This window comes from Puccinia triticina, chromosome 1A, assembly GCF_026914185.1.
Source record: "Puccinia triticina chromosome 1A, complete sequence".
NCBI classification, from domain to species: Eukaryota; Fungi; Basidiomycota; class Pucciniomycetes; order Pucciniales; family Pucciniaceae; genus Puccinia; species Puccinia triticina.
Window position 1 is genome coordinate 7,946,169 of NC_070558.1, and position 13,866 is coordinate 7,960,034.

At 47.7% G+C, this 13,866-nt stretch overlaps 1 protein-coding gene across 1 annotated transcript; it reads left to right on the plus strand.

Moving 5' to 3' along the window:
• Positions 1–9,284: 9,284 nt before the first annotated feature.
• On the plus strand, positions 9,285–13,153 carry PtA15_1A871 (uncharacterized protein; the record flags this gene model as incomplete). The annotated part of the gene is made up of 11 exons (XM_053165943.1): positions 9,285–9,471; positions 9,579–9,692; positions 9,783–9,937; positions 10,005–10,924; positions 11,017–11,394; positions 11,508–11,631; positions 11,705–11,834; positions 11,905–12,221; positions 12,305–12,811; positions 12,902–12,987; positions 13,066–13,153. The coding sequence occupies 11 exons, from the start codon at positions 9,285–9,287 to the stop codon at positions 13,151–13,153; spliced, it is 3,006 nt and encodes a 1,001-aa protein (XP_053017084.1).
• Positions 13,154–13,866: the final 713 nt, after the last annotated feature.

Here is a 13,866-nt window from a genome sequence, read left to right on the forward strand (position 1 = left end):
GATGAAAGAGGGTGAGAGCTCTAGCGCTTGAACGGCTCAACGGTGGCTGGCTGGCTCTGGTCTGAGTCAAGTCGTCGGTGTTGCTCTCCAAGAGAAACACAAGCGAGGACAGAAGGGGAATGAGGCCAAGGTCAAGTGAACACACTCGGGGGAAGTTGATGAAGATGACGCCAATGCCGGGCTGCCGGTCATGTGAGGGCAGTGCATGAAAATCTGTACGTAATATAACGATCTGCCTGTAATTACCGATATTTGCATAAAACCCAAGCAAACGGACTCCGGCGGCTTATAACATGTCACAGTCATACATATGCATTCAAGAGCTTAAACCACCATTGGTCTTGGAACATGGGCAATGCCAACACTGCTTGCGCAACGAACTTAGCACAAGTTCCTCGCCTGCCGGGGGGCGCGGCGCGAAGCGCCTCGCACGAAGTGCCACCTCCCGTCTCTTGTGCTTGTGCTTTGGGATGTCTGGGATGCCGGTGAAGAGAAGCAAAAGAGAGTAATTTTGATTTTGTCATCCCAGATCTAAAACAGAAAGAAAAGGAAAAAAAAAAAAAAGAAAATCAACGAGAATGTGAAACATATCGGGGCTTACCTGGGATGCCGGTGAAGAGAAGCAAAAGAGAGTGAGGAAAGGAGAGTTCACCGGCACCCAGGGTAGGAGTCTTTTTAGAGAATCTGAGAACAGGATATAAACATAAACTAAGTACATATGCTAATGCTGAAACATAACACCACAACAGCCACCCCCTCAAAAAGACTCCAACAACTGGTCAAAAATTTGAGCAGAGAGAGAAGAAAAAAAAAGGAAAACAGAATACAAAACTAAGAAAAAGATAGACACAAAAATAAAGGGTCAAGCAAGGAAGAAAATTCAGGAGTGGAAGGTGGAGAGAAAAAAAAATGTCCGAATGATTGCCAAAATTTGAACCGCTGCTGTCGAGTGCAAAGAAAAGAAACAAATGTGTTGCTATCTTAATCACACAACAATTGATATGGGTGAGACGGACAATTGCGGGGGGCACATGTGTCTCGCAGCTAGCGCATGTTGTCCCCCCTGGTACTTGCCATCACGTATGTCACTCATCCTGGAGATGACATTTTGAGGCTGGCTAAGATCCTCTCAAAAGGCATTGGGCCTAGCGCCTTTGTCATGATGTTGGCCAATTGAGCCCTGGTTGGAACCCATTCGATTGCAAGTCTCTTGCGGTGGAGTTGTTCATTGACATAGAAAACCTTGCGCTCCGAGTGTCTGGTGCGCTTGTTTGCTGTGTTGTCCTTTGAGATTTTGACTGCAGCATCATTGTGGCACATGAGTTTTGGGGTGATAATTTGATTGGTCATGTCAAAAAATAGCTCTTTGAGCCACACTGAGTGCCGCAAAGCCCATCCTAGAGCCATGAACTCCGCATGACACGTCGACGTAGCTACTGACGGTTGGCGTTTGCTGGCCCACAGTATTGGCACTCCAAAGAGCGTTGTGACAGATCCGTGGGTTGAACGTGTGAACTCTCCACCCCGGTTGGCATCAACCCATGTGAGCATATCATGGTCATTGGTGTTTGGTTCGATGATCAGTTTGCGACACCCAAACGCTTTGATGTACCCAAGAGTGTGTTGTACCGCCGACCAGTGCCGTTTGGTGGGTGATTTGGCAAAGCGCGCCAGAAAACCAACAGCAAACGCTAAGTCTGGGCGAGTGGCTACTGCGAGGTAGTTTAGATATCCAACGATGGAGAGATAACCATTAGAGTTGATGACTTCTTCGCCAGATTGGGTGGAAGTAATGGAGTTGGTGTTTTTTAATGGAACCGCTCAAGGAAGAGTTGCTTCAGTGGTAAAGGTTTCCAAGATTTTGCGCGTGAGGAAGGGTTGCGAGAGGATAATTTTTGAGAGGCTGGGCCGATCAACCTTGATTCCCACGATTGTGTGTAATGAACCTTCCCAGGTGGTTCGGAGTTTGGATTCAAGAGCTGAGCGAAACTCTTGCATTGTGCCAGGGGAGGAGGCCGTGACCACGCCGTCGTCCACGTGAATCCACACCAGCAAGGTTTCTCCACCGCGATGCATATGTTAGAAGGAGTCGTCATAGAAGCTGACGTGGAAGCCAATACCTTCCATGACCTGCACAAAATGCTTCCACCAACAGCGACCCCCTTGCTTAGTGCCATAGAGTCCCTTATCAAGCTTGAGGGACTTGCCTTTATGTTCCTCAGGTACAAACATCCCATCCGGAACCTTGACCCACACGTCTTCATCAATTTCGCCATGTAGATACGCTGCGGTGATGTCAAAAGACTCGATCACCCAACGATTTGATGTTGCCACTACAAAGAGCATGTGGAGGGACGCGAATGTCGTTGTTGGAGCCCAGGTGTCGTGGTAATCTTGGCCAAAAATCTGGCTGAACCCACGGACAATGTATCGTGCTTTGTATTTCTTGATTGAGCCGTCCTGGTTGCGCTTTATGTCGAAGAGCCACCTGGCGTCCGTTTCCTTTCGTCCCGCTGGCACGTGTTTGAAATGCCACACCGACATGTCCCAGATGTTTGCAAGTTCAGTCTTGACGGCTGCCGCCCATCAATCGCCATCCTTTCTGGCTACTGCACAGGCATAATTTCTTGGAAGGAGCTGGCTCCTTGTGACAGCTGACAGTCCCATGCTTCAGGTGATTGACTAGCTAGAGTGGTCTCAGCAGTATTTGAACCAAGAACAAGTGCTGAATTAAAAATCATGGGGGCGACATCTTCAGTGTTGAGCAACTTGTCTACCGGACGCCGAACAGGTGCGATATCCGGTGCCGAGGCTAGTTTGTCATTGTGTTGAGGAACCTGGTAATTGTTGTCCCCGTTGTTGAGAATCTTATTGAGAGATGATGATAAAGTCAGTTTGGGCTTGATTGGTTCTGGAGGGTTCACAGAGGTTTGATTGGAGTATGGAAAAGTCGCAATGGATGACTCAAAGAAGGAATTATTTGTCGGCACCCAAAAGATACATCCCTTGCCTCCTTGGACATAGCCCACAAGGTTTCAACGCCAGGCACGTTGATCAGTCTTCCCTGTGCGATAAACATCTGGTTTGTGTACAAAAGCCACCTCGCCGAAGGCCCGGAGCCAATCCAAGAGGGGTTTCTTGTTAAACATAAGTTCAATGGGTGTTTTATCACCCGTCAGCGAGTTGATCAACCGGTTGTGGGTGAAGTAGCCCCACAAGTAAGCAAACCCCCAAAATTTGGTGGGTAATCCCGAAGACACTAGTGCCGTGCGCGCCATTTCACCAACAGTCCGATGGAGTCGCTCTGCCGCTCCGTTCTGTTCTGGCTCGTAGGGCATTGAGTGCTGGTGTTTGATACCTTTATCCTTCAGCCACGAAAGAAAAGCTTTTGAGGTGAATTCGCCGCCGCCTTCCGTTCGAAATCGTTTGAGTTTCCTTCCGGTAAGTCTCTCCATCTGCTCGATGTACCGCTTGAAATTCAAGCACACTTTGCTTTTAGCTTTCAGCAAGAATCCCTTGGAATAGGTGCTAGCAAGATCCCGAAAGACAACACGATATTTAACGCCGTTGAATCCTTCAATGAATGGGCCCAGCACATCAGAAACAATGACGTCCATCGGCTGCAGCTTGGATTCTTCGGAAAGCCGTTGAACCCTGTTGCGTTTACTTTTGCTCACCAGACAGTCCTCACAGACAAAGTCTTTATTGGTTAACTTATCTGGTAGCCCTGGTAGGCTGCCCAGCGCACACATACGAATTATCCGCTTGAGACTAACGTGGCCAAGCCGGCGATGCCACATCAGTGCGTCTGAGTTCTTGATTGAAAAATCACACGCGATAATTGCATTGGGGGGAGTTGAAGGATCACAGGCTTTGGAAGTGGGGGTACAAAAACGGCAGGGGAAGGCAATAACCGAGAAAATACTGGGACCTGCCACCAACGGTGAATTGGATAAGATCAAAAGCTGAAACCATTGGGGAAATGGACTGACGCAATGCCTTGATCAGATATGCACAATTGACCGCCACCTAGTCGGAGAGTTCCGGCTGAGAGAAGGGTACATGTTGCAGTTGGACAGTAGTAGACGTTGTTGAGTGTGATTGATCCTAACTGATTCCAGAGCTTCATCTTCCCAAACACAGTGATACACGATTCTGGTCCGTGATTCGCAACTGTTAGAGGAATGGGGTTAGACAGAGTAGTATGGTTGAAGAGCAACGATAAGTTGTTGGTGAAAGTATGGGAGGCACACGAGTCCAACCCAAAAAATCGCCCTCCCCGGTTAACAAAGCAAGCGATCTCCTCCTGCGTCACCTCAGGGTCTCGCGTGTCTGTGGAGACTGACAGAATGGTTGGACCATTAGCTGATGCAGCAGGCAAAGGTTTGAGGGCCGGAGCAGCTCGCGAAGCGGTTGAACAAATGGCTTGAGTTTTGGTAGAATGCGCATTGGAAGACAACATGATGATGATCGCCGTGTCAGTTCCAGTTCCGTTGGAGGTGAGGAGGTCACGACGATCTGGAATAGAAGTTAAGGATGTGAGAGCGGATTGAGGTGTGCTTTGGCCTTGCAAAATCGGTCCCGCAGTTAAGGTAGACCGGTTGTGACACAAGCCAGCAACAGATGACTGAGAGAGAAAAAATTTGGAGTGGAGCGGTACATTGATATGGTGAATTTGATCCCGCAGTGAAGGTGGATCGTGTTTGTTCGCCGTTATCACAAGTTGAGGCTTGATGGATCCGTCAAAAGATTGACTGCTGAAAAGGTGTTGATGATAGATGTAGTGTTATTGCTTGCAAGTGGACTCTCAAAAAAAAAAATGCACCGTGACCTGATTAGCAAGAATGAGGGCTCATAGCCTCTTGTGCTCGTGCTTTGGGATGTCTGGGATGCCGGTGAAGAGAAGCAAAAGAGAGTAATTTTGATTTCTTCATCCCAGATCTAAAACAGAAAGAAAAGGAAAAAAAAAAGAAAATCAATGAGAATGTGAAACATATTGGGGTGTACCTGGGACGCTGGTGAAGAGAAGCAAAAGAGATTGAGGAAAGGAGAGTTCACCGGCACCCAGGGTAGGAGTCTTTTTAGAGAATCTGAGAACATGATATAAACATAAACTAAGTACATATGCTAATGCTGAAACATAACACCATAACACCGTCAGGGAGGGACTTGCATGGAATCCCTGATTCCTGGGGTGAGAGCCCCACGTACAGCTCTTAGTTTTTGCAGGTGTCCAACTTTGTGCCCCCAAAAACCCCACTTCCCAAAAGAACTGAGTCCCACCCCAGGTACCAAAGAAAGGCATGTTTCTCCTCTTTAATTTGGCGGAAGTCACAGGCTGAGAGCATCCGCATTGGTTGCAGATTAAGGGAGGATTAGCGTAAATAATCCTCCTCGGCAACCACATTGGGTCCGATTTAATCGGACTAAACTCCTCCCAGGAGTACGATTTGGAGTAAGCGGGAGTAAAGTTACTCCTTGCTAATCCTGGGAGTAAGCGCTGCATGCATATTCACATGCATGCAGACACTGCTCCCCACCCAAAAGTATGCACCAAACACAGCTTACATAAGCTGTAGGTGCATACCACATACTTACCCAGCTTTTTATCCCGCACCAATGCGGTTGCCGGCCGGGATTAGCGCTAATCCGGGAGTAAGCAGATCTGTTACTCCTCGAGTTACACCCGCACCAATGCGGATGCTCTGATAGCACTTGGTTCATGGCCTGGAGAGCAGTTTGAAAAAGGCCTCTTTTTGAGACGCATTCCTGCTGATGTAAGCAAGAATGCAGTATTCAACTGCCTTTCAATAGTTTGAAACAGATTTTGATACAAAGCCACATGCATTTACAACAAAAAGTTCTCTCAATATGGTCCGCTTTTCTCGGTGTTTGAAAACTTCAAATGCAAGGATCAGGCCTTATATTAGCAGCTACAAGGCATAAATTGCATCAGAAGAAGCGCACTCCCAAGCACTTCTTAAGTCCTGAGGGGCAGCCTCAGCGGGCTGACGGTTGAGTTACAAAAAATGAAAAAGTGAAAAAAAGCCTGATACAGGCTGATATTCCTGGGGCTCTCAGGCCAGATACAGGTTTTTGCGGGTAAGCCTCTCTGTGAAACAGAGACCCTGCGGGGCGGCATCACTGGGAGGCTTTGTTAAGCTCGTTAACATGATGAACTTTGGATTATATGTGCATCATGTGCATGTATATAGTTAGGGTGGACGGTGCCACCTTTGGGAAGGTGCAATTCCACTTAAATTACACTTGGGGTGCTTGCCAAGCGGCCAAAGCATGGCACCTGTGCCCGGCTAGGGTGGCACAGCCTGGCACTGCCAGAATTCTTTTGAACTTGAAGGCCCTCAAAAATCAAGCAAAAATTGAAAAGGTTATCCATGTTATGCATATTTTGTTCCCAAAATCCGGAGGCCCTGTTTGTCATGATAAATATTGTGTAATATAAAAATTACAATTTGTACACACCAGGACAATTGGGGCACCCCCCGATTGTTGCCGCTGGCGCCACCGTGGCCCCGCAAGTCAATTGCGCCGGCGTGGCGCTGGAACTAGCAATGCCGGCCAGGCGTCGGACATAGGCGCCTTGCAAACGGCCCCAGATGGGCGCCTCGGGGACGCCCAGGGGGGGGGGGGGGGGTGGCGCCGTATCTGAGTCTGCATTCAAAACGCCAGGCCCCCGCGAGCGCCTGGCGTCCTGCTTGCGAGGGCCATGGCGGTCATGATAAATGATTGCTGATGACCTGCGCACACCTTTTGGGGGTCTTTCGGTCGCCTGGTGGGCTCTCATCCCAACGCTTTCGGGGACGAGGGCGTGCCGCATAGGCGTGGAAAATTTCCCGTCCCCTAGGTCGTCCGGGTGGGGGTTTGGCAGGCGCCGAGGGCTCCGCCTGGCTTGGCTGGTTGGCGACGCTGTCCGCCCCTGAGCCGTCTCCCGCATCCGCAGGTGGGACGATGAAGGGCTGTTATGCCGCGGCTGCATGCACGCGGTCCCTGACGCAGGCGATGGGAGAGGAGGCGCGAGGATCGCACTGAGCGGCAGCTTGGCCACCAGTAGCAAAATGAGGCCGAGAGGGCCTAATTTGCCTCATTGGGGGCAAAAAAAAGGGGGGGGGGGGGTCTCACGGTGATGCTCAGGGGGCTCATAGGTATGTGGGGGATTTGGGGGTGATGAACTGTATTCCTTAATCAATTGCTTATGGGTAGTTACAGGGGGGAGGGGGAGCAGGAGGATGAAAAAGTAGAAATAGGGCGACTGGGACAGTCACCCTCCCGCAGGGAGGGACTTGTGCATTATCCCAATTTTTACGCGGGAGCAGAAAGTTCATTTGGCTGAGAGGTTTTTAAAATTTTTATAGCTCCTCCCCCAGCCTCTCCACCAATATGCCCTATCTGTACCCTATGCTACTTTTCTTTCTCTACATTTTGGTCTACTCAGATTTTTTCTATCTCAATCTGTTGACCTTTTCAAAAGATCAAAAATGCACAAGTCTTCCAAATGAGGCTCCACTTGTTTGGGACTCCAGGAGTTGTTTTTTTGGCTACAAGATAGATAAGTGGCTCAAATTCCTTGCAAGAACAGAACCTACAGCTCTGTGTATTCAGTTTTTCTATATTGGTTGGGATTTTTAGTGTAGCAGATCCTTTCTGCTCCTGCTTAAATCAAGACATAACTCATAAGCCTCTCCTGTGGAGAGCCCTCCGGGCGGGGTCCCCCGGACCCTCCGCCCGAGAGGCTTTGTTAAGCTAGGAAGTTCTTATGTAAACCCAGTAGGGATCTACACACTTCAACTGTGAGAAGACCAGAAACAGTGACAAGGCAGCAAAAAAAGCAGATGAGGTACATACAAAGACTGCCAAAATTGGTTACCAATGCCAGAAAACATTCAGGGACCAGTGTCTACACATCCAGCTCATCAAAATCATTTTGTGTAGCCCAATCAATTGTCCACATCCGTGTCAATTCCTGCCCCCCTCCCCAAGCTTGTCAAGTGCAACAGGTTTGTTTAATTGTTCATTTCCCTTTTTTTTTCACAGATAAAATATGTGCACTGAAATTACACAGTTCACGCACTGCAAAAATCTGTTGTCGCAATGTCCACACCGCAGCAATTTCACTAAAACCAATGTTCTATTTTGTGAGTTTTTCTTGATTAACCCACTGCGGCCTTTGCTACCCCCAAAAGCATTCCTTGACGTGTCATAGACCCATCTTCTCACCAAAGAAAATACTGAAAAATTAATACTAAAATTATGATTCAAAGAAAATACTGAAAAATTAATACTAAAATTATGATTCACCCCCCCCCTCACAGTCAGGGGGCTGAAAGGTTTAAGCCATGTCACACAAATATTTCTCACAATTGCCTCTCTCTGCCTTGGTACCTTTTAACTGCTGTAACTGTGTATAGAGGGACTAAACAGAGTTTTCATCTGATTGTGATGCATAGTTATTATTGACATTATTGTATTGTCAACCGGTAACTTCAGCACGCTCGACACCGTATTCATCACCAAGGTTGCCGGTGTTGTGCTACATAAATCAACGATCTCAAGGAAGAGCTCGGTCGATTCACTTCTGAAGGAACAACCGTCCTCGAAGGCTGGGTCCTTTACTCCATCTCGCCGGTCATCTTGAAGCCACAGCTCCGCTGGCCAATTCTTCAACTCTTTGCTTTGATTCTCTTGTACTCGGGATGACAACAAGCCTACAACAATTTTGAACGGTTTTGGCTTGCTTCCTCAGGTCTTACTCCCTGGTCTGTCTTCAGGTTTTGTACGCACATCTTGACTAACGGATTGCCATCAAGTGTTTCAAACTTTCTTGATTTTGTTTCTTCAAACCCGCGCACAGAAGTAGTCTGAAGTAGTATTGCAAATAAATACATATTCAGGCTATTTACATAAACCCATATTTTTTGCTTACCCACATTCATCAAATTTTTTGATTCCCTTGATCACCAACAGTGACCAATCCTGCCAGCCAGGCCTGGTCCTGGGAGTGGAAGAAAGCCTAGCCTTTGACTCATCCCCAACACTTATCGCTCTTGCTTCAATCGTTTGGTAAATTGTTGACTTTGAGCTTCGAAGTTAGCTTTGGTTTGAACTTTACAGTCGTACATATTTATACACACGCCGTCCTTTCGATATTCTTGAAGATTCCTGAACCCAGCCCCGCCACCAGAATTCTGATACCGGTCGATTCGATGGTTAATTTCCTCTCGCGTTGTTCTCTCGCACGGCTACCGCCACACCTTCGGCCATCCCAGATGCCGTGCGCACAAGGACTCAGTACCATCCGTCTGAGGACGGTCATCCATGTCTTACTTCTTATTTTCATCTCATCTTCCGAATCTCAACGCCTATGCTCCGACAGCTCGCCAACTTCTCCCGGATGTATCTGTCCCCCCGGTCTGACCAACTCCCCCGATTGCAACCGACTCATTTGTGGCAATCGTTAGTGCCATCTCTGTTTGATCTGATCTAATTTGTCTCCATGGCATGTTCACATTCTGATTGGAAACGTGATTCTCTGATCCATTCAACCTGATATGTATCGCCAGCTTACCAGAATTCAACGTCGAGAGCGCCCTTCGATCCAACCTTAGCAGGGGCATCTGGCAACTTGGGCTGCGGCGAGCAGTGTAGCCCTGGGTTTGCAGGGTCTAGCTGTAATAGTCAGTTTCTTTGAAATCCATTTCAAATAACGCCTGGCCGCCATGAAGAAACTGGGAGATTTTTTGTTGATCTCTTTTGTTCGCCTCCAGTCTGTCAAAACACCGATGGATGTCAAAAAGGAATTTCGTCCGCTTCTTCTGGCTCCGCAACTCCTTTCGGCTTAAGTTCGGTCGCGACTGGTGATGTGATTTGTAGCAAGGAGCCCATCGCATTCACCGCCAACTTTGGCGAATGTTCAATTGATGTAGGGGTTTTTTATATGCTCTTCTTCCACGCTGTGCCTCTTACGCCAGGTCTTGATCGCCTTTCAGAATCCTATGGTCAAATCCTTACTTCCCGGCAGGATTCAAGCCTCCGTCCAGCGCTACCCCGACCCCTCGTCAGCTTCATTGCCTCCCTCGAACATCGCGGGACTCCCAGCCGGGTGGACGACTGTCCAACTGGCGTATGCACCCAACACTACGGCGCCGCTGCAAAATCAATTCTCATGCCAAGCCAACGATTGCATCCAGCAAGTCAGCAAGGACATATACAGCATGTCATGTCAATCTTTGAAATGCAAATGTAGCACGGGTAGCTTTCTGTGCGGAGGAGGGCCGCTTGATCTCACGACAACTATCACTACAATCAGCGGCGAGGTTGGGATGGACTGTCCTTTGAGTAATGATTCTGCCACATCAGGAGCGGCGGGACCCTGTCACATCAAACTGGGGCTTTTGAAGAACATTTTTGGTCCTCAAGGTTTCAGTCTCAACGAATGTCAGTTCGGAGAATGTGTTCAAAAGAGGCTTGCTGCCTCCAAGCGGAACGAGCTGATGAATGTGGACCAGTCGACAATAGGAGGCGGGGTGATTGCTGGACTGGTAGTTGCGGCGCTCATAATTGCCGCTTTATTTGGGATCATCGGTTTCGGCTTTTACCGCCAGCGCATTGCAAGAAAAACCACAGGAAGTTCATATTCTTCTACATCAGCCGCTGCTCAGGTCGAATGGAAAAACTTGAGATATTATCTCCCATCGAAGTCTGGCGCCAGTTCAATTCTTCGCAGGCGTAGGGTTCATTCAGCGAATACCGCGCATTTGGAAGCAACCAAGTACCCGACTAGATCATCCACCTGTTCTCATGCATCAAACACACTCTCCTCCGGCCCTCAAATTCTTTGCGGCCTGAGTGGCTCTTTGGGAGCTGGCACTATGATGGCAATATTAGGACCTTCCGGAGCGGGTAAAAGGTGAGATAACCATCCTCGTATTTTATTCTGCTTGCAACTATTACTCCGCGAATTCTGAACAACAAAACCTTTGGATTATGGAATTGATCTAGTACGTTCTTGGATGTTCTGGCCGGTCAACAAAAGTCAGGAAAAGTTTGTGGGCGAAGGAACATATTTCTACCCAGTGAGCCCGAGGAGCCGATAGTGGTTGGATTTGTCGATCAATCAGATATCCTTCCACCCACAAGCACAGTGCGAGAAGCACTTATGTTTTCAGCTCGGCTGAAGCTACCCGAGCACGTGTCACACGAAGAACGAAAGCGTCGGGTCCAGGAAGTTGTTGATTTGCTTGGTCTCTCCAACGTGGTTCATTCACCCATCGGAGACGACGAAAAACGAGGTTTATCGGGTGGTGAACGTCGACGATTGAGTATCGGGCTTGAACTGATAGCTCGACCCTCAGTTTTGTTCCTTGATGAGCCTACATCGTGAGTGTGCCAGAAAATTAAAAGATCTACGATGTTTCTTTTCTATAGACGAGTTCACCGTGCACGTATATTCAACAATTTTGCCTTTTTGGGCCCAATGATCATGTTCACAGTGGCCTCGACTCAGTTTCTGCGCTGCGGGTGGTAAATGTCCTCAAGGGACTATCGACTGGAGCTGATGAAGGACACGGCACAACAATAATCTGTAGCATTCACCAGCCGAGCTCACAGATATATGTAAGTTCCACATCCGTCTTCGGATCTAATGGCAAACAATGACTATATTACAAACTAATGATTTTTTTTTCAGCATGCCTTTGATCATGTTTGCCTGCTCGCACCAGGTGGTCGTCAAATCTATTGTGGGCCCACCTCTGAAGCCGTTGGGTATTTAGGGTCCCGGGGACTGAAATGCCCCCCAGAATACAATCCTGCCGACTGTAAGCCAAGATCATGTGGTGCGTTTTAATATCTGACAGCAGGGCTGATCGTCTGGAGCTTTGAGTTTAGTTTTGCTCGAGGTGGCGTCTGAGCCGCCGGTCGGGTTTCTGGAGCATTGCATGGAGTCGGACCAGGCAAAGTCTGAAATCGAAAAGGACGAATCATCTGCACATTTTCCACCGCCTGCCCCAAAGAACATAGTGGGAAAGTTTGGCGAACCTAGTGCTACGATGATCACCCAGCTGCAAGTGATTTCACACAGGGAGTGGTTATGCTTGAAGAGGGATCCGAGCTTGTTTTGTTTCCTGAATATATTATCAATCATTATTGGAGTCTTCGTCGGTGCCATGTTTTTTCAAGTAAACCTGAAAATCTCCGGGTTTCAAGTGCGTATACTCCTGATCCATCGCTTGCTATAACCATTCACATTGAATCTGACCCGCTATTCTACCTCGTACTACGATTAAAGAATCGAGTTGGCTCCATGTTTTTCACATGTGCAGTATTTGTGTTCAGCTCTTTGTCAGCGTTGACAAATTTTTACCGCGTGAGGGTACTGTTCATGCGGGAAAGGGCTGCCGGATTTTATTCCCCGACGGCATGGCTAATCGTTCGCGCAGGGTTTGATGTGATTCCATTGAGGGTTTTGCCCATGTTAACCATGGGAACTATAATCTACTGGATGGTAGGCCTGACGAATGAAGGGTCGCATTTTATCAAATACCTTTTGGTCTTACTCGAGCTAGGTCTGGTCCAAACCATGTTCAGCATGTGGCTGGGGGCCACCATTCGCAACCTAGGGACAGCGGTATTCCTAGCTAGCATGGCCAACTTGCTTCAACTTGGCTTTGCTGGATTTTTCGTCAACTTGACTAGCATGACAAAGGTGCTGAGGTGGGTCCAATACGTGATACCCCTTAAGTTCGCCTTGGAGGCAATGTCTGTCAATGAAGTTGCGGCGGGCTTAATGATTGATGTAAGACCCACAATCATCTACTTGTCAGAAACGAGGTCGCTCCTTGTAAAACAATATCCTGACATTTGCCTCATAAAAATACGTTTTTAGGATAACCTCCAAGGCATCAATGTTAAAGTGTCAGCTGGTATGATCATGGGGCTACTGTTTGGATTTGAAGATGATGCGTATTGGAGGTCGGTCGTTTTCGTTTACTTTGTTTCTAGATCGTAAACTCGAACTAATGTGATATCTTACTTTTTGTTATCTCACAGGAATGTCATCATCTTGTTTGGATTTTTCTTATTTCTAGCCAGTCTCTTGATTCTTACAGTTATCCGCCGATTGAAACAAGTGAAGTGATTTCTTGCATGTAAAACAGTAACTTAATGAACCAAAAAGTACCCCAGCATTTTTATCAGATTTGTCACCATAGAACATGCATTTGTAAGACAATTTCCCTTCAATTGTCAGCCATGGACCCTCCGAAGTTGTTTGACCACTGTCGGCAGCAACAACACCAGCAATGAATAACCCACTTCGAGTGTCAACAAGAACCAAGTTCAGTTTTGCGTCTTGAAAGTATAATTGAAGAAAATGTCAAGTATCTGAGCCACTGTGCAACCGCCCCACTTGCTTGATTGTATTCATCAATTGGTGTACTTCAAGTACAATAATGTGAAATAATATATGGTCATTGGCGCACTTAGGACGCCACTGGAGGGGTTCTAGCTCATCGGTAGACCGCTCGCTCAGCATCGCGCTGAGTAGCATGCGAGAGGTACAGAATTCGACTCCCTGGTACTCCATGTGGTTTTTGAGGCAACTAGTTGCGAGCCATTGCCCGATTCACTGGACTCTGTTAGAAACTCGCTGATACAACCAGCACATGCAAACTGGTGCCTAATTTTATGATCTATGTGCTCTTTAATCACTTCTTTGATCAAGGGAGTTGAAAAATTGACTCCCATAAATAAATTTATCGACTCCCAAAACGTGTGTAAGTCTCGGGGACCGTCTCACGACGTCCACCCTGGGTCCACAGGACCAAATTTTGACCCGCGCGGATTTTGGGA